Here is a 17,045-nt window from a genome sequence, read left to right as displayed (position 1 = left end):
TAAAAATCATTGATGCTACAATGAGATAATGTGCAGTACGGAAAATAAGAGCTGTTGAGTCAGAATCAGTCAAAAACCGATCAAATAGAATAGACCTTCCCTGAGTTCACAGAGACACTGGTTGTATTTGGCTGCCATCTGTCGGTGATGAATGTTAATTGAACTACCTCTGGTGGTGGGACATTACAGCAGGCTTCTTTTTTGTCAGAAGTACCCAGATACTTCATAATCCCATTCTTTTATTTAACTAATTTGACCATGACTAAATCTCGCGATAATTTATCCTAGATAGCTTATACACGTGATTTTAAGAAGGAGGGCGTACTGGTGTTTTTGATTATCATAATCAATATTAGGCTTAATTAAGTCAATGCAATTGGATTTCTGCTCATTTAATAATCAGGGATACTTTCCGGTTAATTAATGTCGCTTGTTTTCGCGGGTTTTCCCCGAGAGATCGGTGTGTTTGTCTACGGACCAACTTTCTCCCCGTGACGCGTCTGGCGGAGGAAACACAAACCGAGGGAGACATGCCGACATGATCCGGTTAAACTCAGTTTTTCCTTCATTAATCATTTCGATATCGTGCTATAAGTTATCTGAGCCCAACATGACAACGGTGTGTGAATGACAGAGGTGGGTGTTTTCTTTTTCCGCGCTTTCTTTTTGTTGGAAATGGCCAGTAAAACAAAAATAGAGTCAAGTTTCAACAGGTTTTGAGTAAAATTAACGGTAAACTCAGAGTAACCGATACCAACTGACGCTTTTAAACGTTTTTTTTATTTTTTATTTAGTGATGGGCTCGGTGACTTCTGCTCTAACACGGACAAGAAATGCGTTGGTGAAAGTGGGTTCAGAACCAGAGAACAACCATGACCCGGAGAGGAGCCAATCTGCCCCGGAGTCGGACCGGGCCGTGGAGCGGGTCCGGAAGAAGAGCGCCCGGTTCAACGTGTCGAGACAAACCGGGCGGCAGAGTTCCCGCCAGTCGCTGTCCGATGTGCTGAGCAGACAAGACTCCGACGGAGGCAAACAAACTTCGAAGAAAAATACTTCTGAAGGACAACACAGCGGTGAGTGCAATACATTCAATAGAGGATAAAGGTCTTACTACTTTTGTCCCTTAAAAATACAATAATACACCAACTTGTGACTATGTAGGTCTGGTCTACTACCTATATACTTTGGGGTACTTGTAGCCTACTTTACTTGAAATGTTCAATCTTATGCTACTTTATACTACTTTCCATACTAAACACATGATAAAAGATAATACGTTGTTCTATTCTATCCAACACTATATTTTGTGGAAACGCTACACTAGATAAACTATAAAAAGTAAAGCATTTCTTAATAAAACATAAATTCTGAACTTTGACATTCTGCATAATAAGCACTTTTGCTTTTTATACTTTTGTAGGCCGACTTTTACTTTAGTCAGTTTTCATTTAGTGGTTGTGCAACACCAAAACAAGGATATATCATCAATGTAATTATGTTATCTAAAGCCAAACTAAGTCCAGATACTTTAGAAGCAACACATATATAATTCAATAATGAAATACAAGTATGTTTAACATCAACTTCAAACATAACAGACCTTAAAAGCAACAAATATGAGACAAACTATCATTTATATTTAAAGCAGCACTTTAGTATACAAAATACAAAATTCTAAATGCACGACTTTTACTAGTGAGAGAGTATTTGGTTTGTGTGGTAAGCTACCTTTAAGTCTTCTTTGGATACTTCCTATAGCAAAAAAAGTTCATTTTGATTTGTCAGACACGGGACAGCACAGGTGGAACTAATAACACTAACGAGCCCAGTGAACCACTTCGGTGAACAACATGTACAGTAACACGTTGCCAATGTTATTGAACGCGCCTGGACCTTTCCTGCTTCGACACGTCCAAATGAAATTTGGCAAAAGCTTTTTTACATTTCAAAGTTTACGTTACCTCTTTCTTATAAGAAATCCTTTAAAAATAGTCTATACGTTTTAACCAATGGATATATAACGGTTTATTAAATTTGATGTATCAGTTGTAATCTAAGGACAAACCTAACAGGGTCCATTCTGCAGCCGAATGGGTGGCTTTACTTTTTCAGAAGTACATTTAGTACATGGGGCTGGAACATATATCCATATTACATTCACGTTGTGTTATGAGACTAAGTGGTCTGTGATTTAAGATAATAATCGTAATATATGGAAAGTGTTGTCTGTTCATGGTTTCAAAGGCTGCATTGCAGTAAAGTGATTACATTTTCTGAACCTACCAGTCTTTTCTAGCTGTCCTTTTGTTTTCCTACACATCTCTAGTCATTACATCCACATCACTGAATATTTATCAAAATCCTCATTGTCACAATATTTAGTGAAATAGGTTTTTGGCCAAACTTATCAGGATATATGATTTTCTTCACATTGCCCAGAACCAGTTGCGTATACTTCTGCATTCTTCAAGGAAAGTATCTACAATTGTACTGTGCTGTACCTACATACTTAGTTACTCATGTACTTCTTAGGCTGCCAGCTGTTGTGTTTCTTTATACTGCACATCTCTTTGGTTCAGTTCATGGATCTGTCTGTAGATGAGAGCAACTGGTCACTTCAGAGGATTACTGTGAATACAATGCTTCTGGAAAAAAGGTGTTCAGTGAATGAATGCAGAGCTCTTTGATGGCCAGCCTCAATGCAGCATATCTCCACTACCAAAGCATCTCTTTGATGTCTGTCACCCAGACTGAAATGGACCAAATGACAGCCCTCTTCATTTGAACACATCCACATGGGAAACTGCAATATAGTAGAAATGGGTTATGTTTTCTATTGGAAATATATAACGTTAAAGTTGACTAAATCAGCAACATTAAGCGCTGGTCATGGTAATAACATATGTTGTAAAGAGAATGGCTTCACCCACCAAACTCCATCATTTAATTGCCTTGTCTTTTTTAAGACAAGTCGAGACGGTTTACCACCATTTCAGTTTTTCCACTTATGAGAGATGGTACAAAGCTTTACCGGCAGTTTAAAGTCATAATTTTTGTTCCTTTAAACGTATTCAATTTTATTTTTTACACATTTTACCTTGTGTTATTCATTGTTCCCTTCAGTTCCTCCTGTTTATCTGCAGCTGTCTACTCTGCTTCCACCTCTAGTTCCAACTCCCTTCATATCCCTCCCAGAGGAAAATCATTCTCCCTGGCTGCCTCCTAAAATACCATCTGTACTGTGGCGTTTCCATGACCGTGTGACAGTGTAGACTCCCGTTGAGTGTCCTCCCCTGTCCCCGATGATGTGCATGTGTTGAGGACTCTCCTCTCTGTCTCTTAGCAGACTGTAAACTGCTTCATGCTGAGAAACAACACACAGATACCTTGATCCAGATCTGCTTATCTGGTCGAGCCCTTCAGTGTTAGACAGTCCCTGCGGTGTAGATATCTCAACTAGTCGAGAAGTTACGTTTCACATCAACTATAATACCTTTAGACTCTGATCTGAGCCGCCTTGCAAACTGAAGCCACACTGCCTTTCAATTAAGATGGATCGATCATTCTGTACGGTGTCAAAGCCACCCAAAATACATGACTACTGAACAGTAACAGTAGCTCTATACGTCTCACAGTCAGAACACTACTGGAGAGAGATATGATGATGATAGGGATGTTGAAGAGCAGCAATTACCATGCTATTTATTGCACAAGAATTGGGTAATCAGACATTTCACTGTGGATGACAAGGAGCTAGAATTGCTCTAAATAATTGCATATATTTATCATAATGAATGGTGTTTTAATAGATAGCTCGATTGCAAGCAGCTGAATTAAGTTGTTTTTGAGACAGTAGTGTCACACATTTCTGAGGGGAAAGATCGCACAATTGATTCAATGTTTATTTACTTATGCTAACAAATTCCTTAACAGGGAGACTTTTAGTTTAGTGTTACCAGCATTTGCAAGTTATTATCTTCAGTAAATCTTCATGAGTGTCACATAAAGGCAGCGTGTATGAATTTTCATCAGGCACCGAAGGAAAACATTTTTAGATGATGATCAGAGTTTGCGGAATGTCAGACTAATGTGTAATAATATTACGGCTACAGTATCTACTAACACATGATGATGCATGCTTCATTAATACATTCATTAGCTCGGCCTATTAGCTTTACATTTGTCTATAATTGGATGTTACACTTGCACACGCAAAAGTTAATACAACACACAACACAAAAGATGAATGTGTTTGAATTGTAATCATACAACTAGCTTATTTAAAAATATGTTGATTGACGGCTTTAATCTGCTTCATCATTGGAATCATCTTCATTCACAAAGTCGTGATTATAGTTTGATGTGTCTGTATGAATCAATAGAACATTGTGCACCATCATATCTTTCATTTTGACTACATTCACTGATCAGGACTCATTTATCAGGGTGTCCGCGGGGTCTTAAAAAGTATTAAAAGTTGATAAATCAATTTAGCGAAAATTAAGGCTATTAAAAAGTATTAAACAGCATTTTCCAAGTTATTAAATGTTGTAGCTTGTTTTCAATAAGTATATAAATTGTCCAAAGAGGTTGTATTCTAAAGTCTGCCTGAATGTAATCATTGCGTAGGTTTGTAGTGTGATTCTGTGTAGTTTATTTATGGCATCCCGTTGGATTTGACGTCATCTGAACAGGAAATGGTTGGAAGATAAGGAGGAAGGACAATCAATACGGTATATAGTCAATGTGAGGTAAAGTCTGTCGCCAAGGTAACCGGTTAGAACTCCAAGTGGCGATGAGGTCTTAAAATGTATGGAAAGGGTCTTAAAAAAGGTCTTAAAAGTTATTACACTTGACTTCAGGATTCCTGCATATACCCTGTTTATACTGTCTGAATAACTGAAAACAGTTCTTTCATATTAATACTTGATCAGAACCAATCGTCAGTGAGAAGCTGCAAGACGCTAAAACAATTCAGAAAATCCACTAGAAGCCCAGTGACATGCGTTTCATCGGTGACACATCAGGCAATGGGTATCTGTTTAAAATGATACTGGATCCAGCAAGTGTGCCACATATGGCAAAGAGGTGTTCAATTGATTCTTTTTTCTTCACACGTCCTTTCACCGCTGCCTCTCAGCTATGGGAGGACCTGTAACGCAGGGAGAAGATGCATGTGAAGCAAGAAGGGAGGCATGAAGAAGAAAGCAGAAAATAAAACTTTAGTGTAGGCTTTGGTAACACGGTCATGTGAATTACAATCATATTTAAATGCATGCAAGAGTTACCTCCATACCCACATTCAGTAGTGTAATGTGATCTGCTGTCATAGTACTATATACGTATGTGTTAACCATAAAGATACCCTGTGGAGTTAATGACCACTATTAGCGCTATGGAAAACATCTTTGTAAATGGTTTCACAATTGATGATGATGATTTACAGTTTGCAGTTATGCACCAAGAAATGCAGCAATGTGTCTCCATAGGCAGTTTATAACTGCTAGCTAGTAAACATGGACATAAACATTGCATGTTTTATGAGGACCGACATGCATTCAACCTTTTCTTTAGACCTCAAGGATTCATGTTATGCATGTAATTGGTGAGGGACTCTTAATGTCGACTTTTGTCATCTGTGTACAAAAGAACTCCATAGGGCTACTTTCATTGAATTGCTTTGTTGTCAAAATATACCTCATGATATAATTGTCAAATTAAGTTATTTTAGGAATAGCCAATTTAAAGATACTTAACATCAAAATTGAAGATGGTGCATAGCCTTTTCACATATAGGATCTACATATATTTACTAATATAATGTCTTTTATCCACATTTTAACCATGAAAAAAATGATTTACTGAATAAGGTATTGTTTTCATAATCAACACATATAGCAAGCTCTGGTGGATGAGCTGTGTGGCCTCTGTGACCGGTGTAATAATCTGCACAGCTTGCAGGCTGTTCAACACTGCATGTGGGACATTTTCATGAAAAGAGCAGAATTGGCGTTGTGTTTCTGACTTTCCTAATCACACTGATTAGTTATTATGGTCTGTTGGGAGGAGGATGTTCAACATGTGTACTAAGCGGACATTTATTTGCCCTGCTGACACTGCTTTTGCCTCTTTGATCTGGAACCATGCTGGTGCCAAAATCACTAGCTAAACTTGTGCACATATAGGCCAAGACTGCAGCAGGATTCAGATGACAGTTCATATAGCTCTCTGTTTTGTCAGCTCATTTCCCTTAGGTTTGCAACAAAGACTTACATTACCCTTAAAGGTGACTCTAATTAGTATGTAGCAGGGGAAAAGAAAAGCTCCCTGGCACCCTGTGTGTCTTAATTACACGGTTGTGTCACTGTGGTGACAGTGGTGTGGGGACTGACAAAGTGCAGGTCGTTCCACAGTCTAGGGGAGACCTCTAATGAGCTTGTTTTTCTGTCTGATTGCAGAGTTGTTGTCTTGATTTGACATGCTACTGGGACAAATTACACAATCAAAAAGCCCCAATACGCATGATGTCTTTGAATGAATGACGCAATTAAATGGCTTGGAAATGTCAGTTTATCAGCGTCCAGAATGTGAGGACAAAGTAGACATAAAATCTGGTTAGTGATTGTAGTGATTTCATTCATAATATGGTTCATTTATCTGAATGTCGACATATCATTTCAAAATGCGGATTGATTGTGTGAAACCTTGACTGTTTTGGAATAATTTGCTACAAGAAGCTTTTTGTAATCCCACAATTTCTCATCCCATTTATCTTCACGACTAATTTACATGTATTGGTGATTGGCTGTCCTGGTGTTTGAAGGCCAGATCAAAGGTTGAGCAATATTTAATTCAATGGAGATAACAGAAAAAGCAGGCAGGCATGTTTTCTGTTTTACCAGCAAACCACTTTCTGTTTCTGTAAAAGAAACATCTACATTTGCTGTAAAGGAAAAACGGCTGAATAAAATGCTACAAGACATTGTTAAAGCCACAATCCCATCAAAGGTAAATGAGCTCTGTCTCTGTTGCATTTTTACAATGAGCACAGTCTGCACAGATGTAAGTAAAAGAAACAGGCACTGAAAATAACACTGTAAAATAACCCCATTATATGTGTGCTACTATTATACCATACAGTCCACATTAGCATCATTCTGGGAATATAAACATACCAGTGGTGTTAGGAAAATATCACTCGTCACCGGTTTGAGTTTCAATAATCAGGATACATGTATTTATTATGCTTGCAAGAATGGAAGTAGTCATCACACACAGAGCATATGGGACAACTCGTTCCCAGAACAGTGTCCTTCACATGCAGGGTTCGAGTTATGTGGGAGCCAATGGGAGCTGAGCTCCCATAAGGAGGTCTGAGCTCCCACGGATGCAGTGAAATCATACATCTGTGGGGGTCGCTAATACATTACCAACAACCATTATTTTAATCAAATAATGCATGTGTCAATGTAATGAGTATTATTTACGTTAACGAGGTAAATAGGCTAAAAGAAAAATATGTTTTCCAAAAGAACTACGCATCTCTTGAATGACAATATGCCTGCACTACACCTCCAAGGTGCGCTATACATTATTGCGCAATCTATGCCTGTGAGCGTGCTGCGCGAGCCGAGATGATGTGTGTGTGCGTAGTTGAACCTTTTCATATTTAAGTTTGTAATAAGTAGAGGGCTGCTGCTGAGTGTGTGTGTGTTTGTGTTTGTGTGTGCGCGCACGTTAGTTTTAAAGACCCCCATAGAGCTCAGTTTATAACTCGAACCCTGTTCACATGCTTATAAACATGGGTGTTACACAGTCATAATATGCAGAATACCGGTTCAAAGCAGTATTCTATGCTTAGTTCAGATTAGCTAAAGGCCCACGTAAGCAATACACATATCAACCCCTTGTCAACCTTAATGTTATGTATGCATTATGCAATATATCCATAGACTGTACAGATAATGGACATTGTCTCTGTGAAGTCACCCATAGCTTTCAGAAGAGCTGTGGTGAAGCTCAAAGTGGAATTCCCGACTAATACAAAAAAGAGCATCACCGGTGACATTTAGACAGGCAGCAAGCCGCTAACAGCCTGAGACGGCACCCACCTGTCCCTTCTAGCGTCAAACCCCTAATGATGAGTAATTTTAAGGCTTAGTACAATTCAAACGGACGAGTTAAATACAAATGTCCCCCCTTTACATCTGCACTGAATAGGGAAACACGAACACCGAATATTATTTCTGCTGCAGAGTTGGGCTTTGTAACAAGGCATCCCATTTGGAGCCAGCTCAAAATGGCCATGGTATGAAACGCAGTTTTTGGCTCCTCACTGCCCAGGGGGTTTCTGCTTGATATTCCTCCCCATATATAAGGTTGCCTAGTGACAGCGGCGTAGACCTATTATTGACCCTTGAAGAAAATGGATCTTGACAAGGACTCAACAGATGTACGGCTATAGGATGCACCTCTCAGAGCAACACTTGTTTACCATGCTCCTTTTAATTTGTGCTCTCGAATTAAAACAAAAGTCTTGGCAAATCTGTGTTGCCATGCTGTATGAGCAAGCCTGAAACCTGAAACCTTCATGAATTGGCTTCATGCAATTCTGAGAAGTAGGGGTCAAATGATTTTTTGAAAACAAGGAGACAGAAATTGAAATGTTGTAAAAAATGTAATACATTCAATAAAAAATGACAGCATTAGAAATAAAACATGCAAATGAAAATTGCAAAGCACGGACCATCTGTAAGAATCATATTATTGAACTTACCGTACTCAATATGCTGTTTCATATTGCTAATAATGTCCAGAAGAATGCATTGAAACAAGAATATGAGTAAATACACCTGTTTGTACTCCCTGGGAACACGAGAGTCTGCCTGAGGGTGGTGCCAGAGGTAAGCTGATGTGATTTGAGATGATCATGTGGAGAGCATCAATACGAGTTTTCGCTGCCTTTTCAAACTTCATGTGTAATTGTGGACTTTCAGATCTCAGTGAAGCATTGAGAAAAGGTCAGAGGCTCAGTCACTATAGAAACAAATATATATTTCTGTTAGTTATCTGTGCATCATTCATATTCACAGTACACTTCTTGTGTTGACAATTCAACCCATAGGTGAGAAGTATCTTCAATTGTGAAGAGTTAGTGTGTGAAGGAGGTGAGGAGTGTGTGAAGGAGGTGAGGAGTGTGTGAAGGAGGTGAGGAGTGTGTGAAGGAGGTGAGGAGTGTGTTCAGGTGAAGAGGTTGGCCTCGTGGTGGGACTTGAGGAGCGCTCATGTGCATATGTCTTGTTGTTTGTGTGCTAAAGTCGTCTGAACACCTCCACCATGCTTACATTATTGAGGCTTTTAACGGAATGTTTTGTGAAAAGCCTTCAATGTCAATTTCAGGGCAATATATAAAGTTGTAGAGCAACATAAATCCTCCCAAAGCATCATAAAAGCTGTTCCCACTCCTCAAGTTAAGTGCATTATGTAATCTCCTCTCTCTCTTATATAACCCCAAATGCATTAAACTGCAGCACACTTTGACCATGATACACTAGAACAAACACTGACTCTCACGGCGTACACTCTCAAAGGACATGTGGCCCTATAGCACCTTTCTACCTCTTTAATTGCCCTTATTATTTGTGACTCTTTATTTGTGTTTGAATAAAAATTGGTGGAAGGATTCTGCAGCAAAAGATAACATCATTATCATAATGACACAGCTGTGGCTTCAAAAGGCCATTCAGTCGTTTTTATATTAAAAAATAAATCACGTACAATTTGATCATATTGTGACTAATGGAAGAATTTCACAAAAATGGGAATCTGCTGACAGATAGGAAAGAATCACAAAGCTGCAGTATTCCAACACGTCGTTATTAACATAAAGGCTTTTTCGGGAGGTGGCAGCCACTTCATGCTGCACAGAGAGAGTGTTGCACAATTAGGCCCCTCTCAAATGACTACGTACAATATGAATTAGTGGCTGTGAAGACAGACAGCAGAGCAAGAGGATAAAGAGCTCTTAGTAGCTACAAACTAAATGAGATGGAGTTTAATTATCTAACAAGTGCATAATGTGCCGCTGGAGTGACTCTGTTATAATTGGACAGATCTCCTGAATGTTATTGGTTTCCTTTTCCTCAGACACCTTGACGGCTACATCTCTCAGAAACCACGCATTCATTACTGTCAATAGGACTAGTGTATGTTCTTGTTTGACTGATCTGGGGTTTATTTAATAACTTGCCACCACTCACCCCTGTGAGACTACACTCTCATTTCAATGTTTGATCACTCCTCAGTGTGTGATTGTGGAGCGTCATTTTGACATAGATGTTGCCTCTGAGATTTGCAGCTACCGTCATCATTTAGGATTCATTACGTGTTTATTAATGTAGAGATATGTTCATTCGTCCAATTCCCCTGTCTTTCTTGTCACATTGTCTACATTATATGACTTACCACTCACATAAATAACATTGATTTATCTTGTATTTTATTAGAAAGTGGCTTAAGGCAAGAACAGAGAGACAAAGACACGCACAAAGAAGGGTTGATTCTGCATTTAGTGTGAAAAGGTCTGGTTTATTTTTCTGCTCTCTGTGTAAACAGTAATCACTGTTCATAGATCAAGTATGGAAAAACTATTGAAATACATGTTGTCTCCTTACCTGTGTGCATTCTACAGTATTATAGGCACATCTAGATCATTTAATAAAAAGGTGCAAGGCAAAACCAGACGCCTTCATAAGGAGCACTCACAGACACGAATCAGGAGGGAAATGAAACAAGGAGAAATTCCTCAGCTAAATGTCAGATGGTGCTAATAAGGGGAGCTTTTGATCCTTTGTTGATCTGAGGTGTGTGTATGTGTGTGTGTGTGTGTGTGTGTGTGTGTGTGTGTGTGTGTGTGTGTGTGTGTGTGTGTGTACTTTGTAAAGGAAGGCCGATTTTAATCAGCATAAAGAAAGGGTTTTTCAAGGATAACACTCAAAATGATGAAGAAGGAAGTGTTCTCGCTGCAGTGTCATTTCCAGCCATGGACACTTGAAGGGAAAGAAGGAATATATTGAAGGCAGTGGCTTGGCTTTTTCAAATAAATCCACAGTATTTACTCTTGTATTGGCTTCAGCTCTGAGCCTGAAGAGCTCATGCTAAATGAAAAGCCTTGGCATTGATTCAATTACTAGTTTTGACTCGGTAGTCGGTACACATAATCACTCTATCTGTCTTTCACTCTTTCCCTTTCCTCTCAGGGCTTGTGCGGCTCAACCCAATTTAAGAGTGTGTGTGTGTGTGTGTGTGTGAGCAAAACCAGAACAGATTACAATAGGCCTGTGTCAGACCAACTCTGAGCTTCCAATGCTTGTGCTATAAATTCTTGACAGTAGGAGGAGTCACGCTCATTTAAAGACCTCTAGAGATGATCTCTCCTCTCAACCACTACCACCGCCGCCCACCACTCACACCTACTGTACCTCTCGGGGAAGAGAGTCGAGGAGAGAAAGCATGGAGGGGAGGGGTGGAGGGAGAGAGAGAAGAAAGACAAATCAAGAGCCATAAGCTCCTTGAAATGAGCCTGTTGGAGTGTGAGGAACGGAGAGAGGGAGAAAAAAGATACACAACAGAGACAAGGGGGTGGAGGAGGACTTTCTCCAGCTCTGTGTTTTTTGAAAAGTGCTAAGTCTTTGACAGTTTTCCTCCAGCGCCAGTCGGAGGACTACATTTTTGTTTTCTCTCCAGGAGGAGAGTTAACAAAACGAAACTTGAACAAGACAGTGCAACTGACAAGAGGCATTAAAGCAGATTAAAAGGGTGACCAGGGGTTACCAAAGCGATGGAAGCTGACTCCAAGAAGCATCGATTTAGGAAGGGTCGGAGTGCAACCTTCAGCATCGATGGCTTCAACATCACCATAGGTAAGACATCACAGGGTAGGCAGAACAGGAGGAAAGGTGAAGTGTGTTTCCATGTGAGCAAGATGCAGGAAAGTGTGTGTGTGTGTGTGTGTGTGTGTGTGACAGGAGCATCATTACGTGTGTGTGAGAGAGAGTGAGAAGCAGAGCAATGAGGCGACATCGTTAAACACATCACATTTCAGCCCGCTGCACAACTCGCCACGTTAGTCCTTTCTACTGAAGTTGATGCTTGTCGCTGTAATACAACCACACCATGGAAACAAGGAGACTTCAGACTAAAGCTCTGTGCTGCTGACGTCACCAGCAATTCATTCTATTGTCTTGACAACCAGAGTGTTGATGAACTTATGTGCCACTTGGCTTGTTTTTGGTGGAGTGCTCATGAAAACTCTCATAGGAGTGAGTGAGTGCTGAACTGTGCTGAACATAGAGGCATTTGTTCTGTGCTGGAGATGGTGGAGGAAATGCGTCTGGAAATCTGTTCTGTTGGTAGTTCATGAGAAGTTGTTTCACAGCTTTATTGTGCACATCGCATTGGTAGAGAGTTGAACCTAATAACTGGATTTTGCTCATGGACATGGGTTTGTGAAACCAACACTGAATCATCAAAGCAGAAAACTGTCCCTCCCACTTTTTGCCACACCCCAATCAGTGTGGTCACAGCAGGGGTTTGCCAAAGCTGACACCTGCTGGGACATAAAGTGCAACAAGCTTAAAAGTCTCAACAAACAGATAGCTGCGACTAACCCAAACCCTTTTCTATGGATAAGGGGAAGCAGTGTCGGAGATTTCACCCAATTTAGAACCGTTCCTAAACTTTGCAAAGCATTTTACGGTCATTCGGCTTCTTGTTTTGGATTTACATCCCCCAACGTTGCTGTTGTGGTTCAGTCTCACTGAATGTAGCAGCTTTTCAGATGTACCAGCTGTTTTCAGTAAAAAAAAGCTCTTATACACCTTGCACAACCCACCTAGCAAAAATGACAGTGAACACAAAACGTTATGTAATGGTGAACATAGTGAAGCTTTTAAAAGAGCTAGACTCACCTACTCAACAAACCTTCCAGTTACTGGATGTGATTATATATTTTAATGCCATGCACATCAGATACTGTACAGATTCTGCTCTTGACATTTCTGTCAACTTGTGACAAGTCAGGGACTTTCAAGTCAACTAAAACAAATACTTTATCCACAAAATTACAGTTTGTATATCAATTATTCATCCTGTGTTGTAGTGAAATCTTGAAGAAGACTGTTTTATTACGTGCCTCCACGGTGACCTAATAATTACCTTCACTGTGGAGGCAAAACTAACTTTGTCCTGAATTCAAATTAACATGGGTTGACTTCTTGATTAGCAAATGTTTATTCTGAGCTACAAATGTTCCTGAAATAGCGTCTCCATGTTGGTCTGGTCGTTGCCGACTTCTGGGTGCATCCGAGTTACATCATGGTGCCTGTATGAAGCTTCCCCTTGATTGAACTGTGGGCCACTGGCCTAGTGCTGTTGTTATTGCTTTGAGTCTAGACATACTTTCTCTTTATGATCTGTAATATACTGATAGGATGTGGAGTGTTTCAGTGTTAATGTTACGAGCTCACAACAAAGGAAGAGAGTGACACGGACGCCATCAAACAATTTCCAGGTATCATTTTAAAAGCAGCCCTAAAAGATTTTATGACCCACAGAAAATAGACTTTGGATTTTCCGCTCGTTTGGACACATCTTGTTACCTAAAAAAAAAAACTGCCTCGATCACATGTGGCCTATATCACCTCCATACTACCAAGAAGCATGGCAGTTGTCATGGTAACACACAAGTGTCACAATCAATTGCTCACTGGGGCTAGGATCCAGTCTGCATCTCCTCCTCTGAAGCGTGACTCCTCAGCGCTGGTAGCTCATTGCCTGGGTGGACACCTTGTGTTCATTCCTCCATTAAACTCTGATCCTCAACTGTAGCTGGCAGCCTCTGCTCGGGTTCCCACTGAGGTGTTTAGTCGTGTGTTAGGGCTTGTTAGCTTTGTTATCTTTTGAGGATGCCACAAGGCTCATGTGGAGAAAACACATTTGAGCTTTTCAGCTCATCATTTGGGGTACAGGGCGTCAGGCTTTGGTTTGTTTATGTGTACATGTATGTTTTGTATCTTATGAGTTATTTTGTGTCTGTAGTTTATTCCTGAATGTATGTCTTGATTATGGCAAACACAGTTATGCTTGGTGACAATTATGAAGATTTTTGGAAGAAATGTATGATTTTATTTCTTAATATCTTTCGTGCTTGACACATTATAATAAAAAAATTTCTGAGATATGTTTTATATAGAGATCTCTCTGGCTTTCTGAATTGCAAGATCACGAATTAAGAAGTAATTATTTAATATTGTCTCCTAAACACTGATTACCATTTTATAACTCTGCATGAAGTAAGTGATCTGAAACATTATCAGTGCATCAAAAACAAACATATATTTAGCGAGCAGTAATCAGGAAAGGCTTGCAGATTGTTAAGCTCTTCCTAAAATAGACACAGTATGGCTGTACTGTAAATGTGCTCTAGGAATTATAGCCTGTGTTTCAGGAATACTATAAAAGATGCACACGTTATACAGTATAGCTTTATGCATTTAATTCAGTTTAATAAATACATATTTCACTTTTACTATACGTGTTGACAAGGTGTTGCCTACCGAGAATCATTGCATCAATCACCACTGACCTTTTCTCCATTTTTCTTTACACATTATTTACTTGCCATTTTAGTTTTCAGCAACCAGCAGTTTGGTAGCTTGGTGACATTTTGCAATCTAATCAATTCATTTCCACTTGTTTTATCTCAAGAGGATAATCCACTTAGTGCCAATGCTACGTTGCTGGAAGTTGTTGGCAGGGCCGTCCCTGGCCAACTTGGGGCCCCAAGCAACATTGTGAGATGAGCCCCCCCCCCCACACCGACATAATCATAATCAATTCAATAATATAAATACTATATTATTTTATTATAATATAGTTGTAATATAGTCAAGACAAAACATGCTTATGACATGCTCAAAAACTGATATTTCTTAAATCTGTATTCAAATGTAGTTCCCTCTGTCAGCAATGTATCAACAACTACACACACATTTCTATCAGTATTTCTCTGTGTTGTGGTTGACATAATGATGACTGTTAGGAGTTAAGGGGAGGGGCTGAGCATCACCATGAAATGTGCAAATTGACATTAAAATGAATAAAAGGGGGAAAAATGCTCCATGTTTTTTAGGCTGTAAACTTTAACTGTTATGTAAGCCAACTAGACAGACAGTTTATCGCTCTTCCTCCGGCACATTAGCAGATAAAAGGCATAAAATGAGAACTGCGCACAAGCCGATCTCATAAGCCGAGGCCCCCTGCGCAATGTGAGGCCCCATGCAGCCTGCATGATCGGCCTGTAGGGAGGGACGGCCCTGGTTGTTGGTACATTGACAAAAACATCTTTAGATTTAAATTCCCAATAGTTTAATTAAAAGACACGTACAGTACAACTCACAGTGTGCTGATTTGGTGTACTGTTCCAGATTTCACAACAACACAACATCTGTCTGTCTTTGTCAACTCACCAACATACATGTATTTATCAAATATACCAATACAAGCATGTGAAATGAAACAGCATGAAATCAAATGACTAATTATGAAACTTTGCCAAACACACATTATTATTATTATATTAAGTTCAAAACGAGTTGCTGTAAAATTATTTATTTAATTTTTTTATTATTTCTTCGCAAGGAAAAGGTAACATTAAGGGTTATAATGCCACATAATGCCCAACTCTCTCTTTCATGTCCCTTTTCTTGTTTGTTGGGAGAAAAAATCAGCTTAAATCTAAACTGGAGAATTTCAGATTCACAGACAAACTTTATCCACATGAAAGAAACCTTATGTCTGTTTCCATGGTGAGACCATTGTGCTGCTTTTCCGTGTTCTACTTATTTTTGGCAGTGGCTTAATCCTAAATATTTCCCAATTTAACCAACAGCATACATTTGTTAGACTTTCTCTGGCTGGTAAATGTGCTCATCTCCAAACTCCGTGAGAAAATGATGCCGTTTATACATCAGACTTCTTTGAAAGCTGTTAAATCACAGGAGAAATGTTACGTTTTTCACAAGCTGATTGAGGGTCCGTTGTGAAAATACCTTTGGGTGTCAATTGATGGATGTGTGACCCTTTAGCATTCAGTAAATAAGCTTTCAATTTCACTCCAGTTGAGCAGGATCAGGGCTCAACGCAAACTTTTAAAAGCGGTTGCCAGGCTGGCAACCAGGCATCAGCTTTTGGTTGCCAACACTGAAAATACGGTTGCCATTTTTAGAAACCTTATATTTTAAATAATTAAGATACTATACAGTTATACATCAACTTAATAATGAACACGTGACACAAAAGAATGTGCAAATGCTTTACAATAAGTCATTAACACAATTATTTGAAACTAAAGTGGTAGTAAAATTGTCCACCCTCAATTGCTGGTATACAAAACACCAGTAGTGCAGCTGTTGTTCTTCACAGATCCCTCACAAATGAATTGAGCAAGTCACTAGTTTCTTGGTCATCCGTTGTCTCCCGACCATAGATCCATTGGCCCTTCAGCTTTGAAGTCTTGGATTGGCCAGACTAATACATTTCTAATGTTAAATAAATGAAAACCATTCACAGTTAAGAATTAGATATTAATTATTAATGCTGTAAATTACCTTTAATATGTCTAACTATATTTAAAATGTGTTACCTTTTTATAGAAGTGATTGTATTTGTATGCCAATATTTTCCTATGGTAAAGTTTCGTTTAGCACTTTTATTTTGGTAGTAATAAGATCGGGACTCTTATTTTGAAGGAACTTTTACCAGAAGTGAATGGACAACATTCCTCTTTGCTTTTCGTTCGGGTTCACATTGCCTTTAGCAGTTGAATCACTTTGAACAGGTTTGGTATGAATAATACAATACTTACTTACCATGTTAACGTCTAAGGCCCCGTCCACACGGAGACGAAACGGGTGTTATCCGCTATAGTTCTTTATCGTATGGACGGTTCGTCCACGTAACGGAACCGCGGAAATGGAGCCCTCAAA

At 39.3% G+C, this 17,045-nt stretch overlaps 1 protein-coding gene across 6 annotated transcripts in view; it reads left to right on the top strand.

Moving 5' to 3' along the window:
• The first annotated feature begins 306 nt into the window (after window positions 1-306).
• The window catches only part of pde1cb (phosphodiesterase 1C, calmodulin-dependent b), a 101,527-nt gene continuing 84,788 nt past the window's right edge, over window positions 307-17,045 (top strand). For 2 of the 6 annotated variants that reach the window (XM_079651906.1, XM_079651905.1), the window contains exon 1: window positions 11,520-11,921. In XM_079651906.1, the coding sequence (XP_079508032.1) occupies window positions 11,840-11,921 (82 nt within the window). In that variant the 5' untranslated portion in view covers window positions 11,520-11,839. Of the gene's footprint in view, window positions 1,074-11,519; window positions 11,922-17,045 lie in introns of those variants that run through there. The other 4 variants (XM_079651902.1, XM_079651903.1, XM_079651904.1 and 1 more) reach the window with 4 other exon arrangements.

This window comes from Notothenia rossii (assembly GCF_949606895.1).
Source record: "Notothenia rossii genome assembly, chromosome: 9".
Taxonomy (NCBI): Eukaryota; Metazoa; Chordata; class Actinopteri; order Perciformes; family Nototheniidae; genus Notothenia; species Notothenia rossii.
This window is presented reverse-complemented; position numbering and strand designations above follow the sequence as displayed.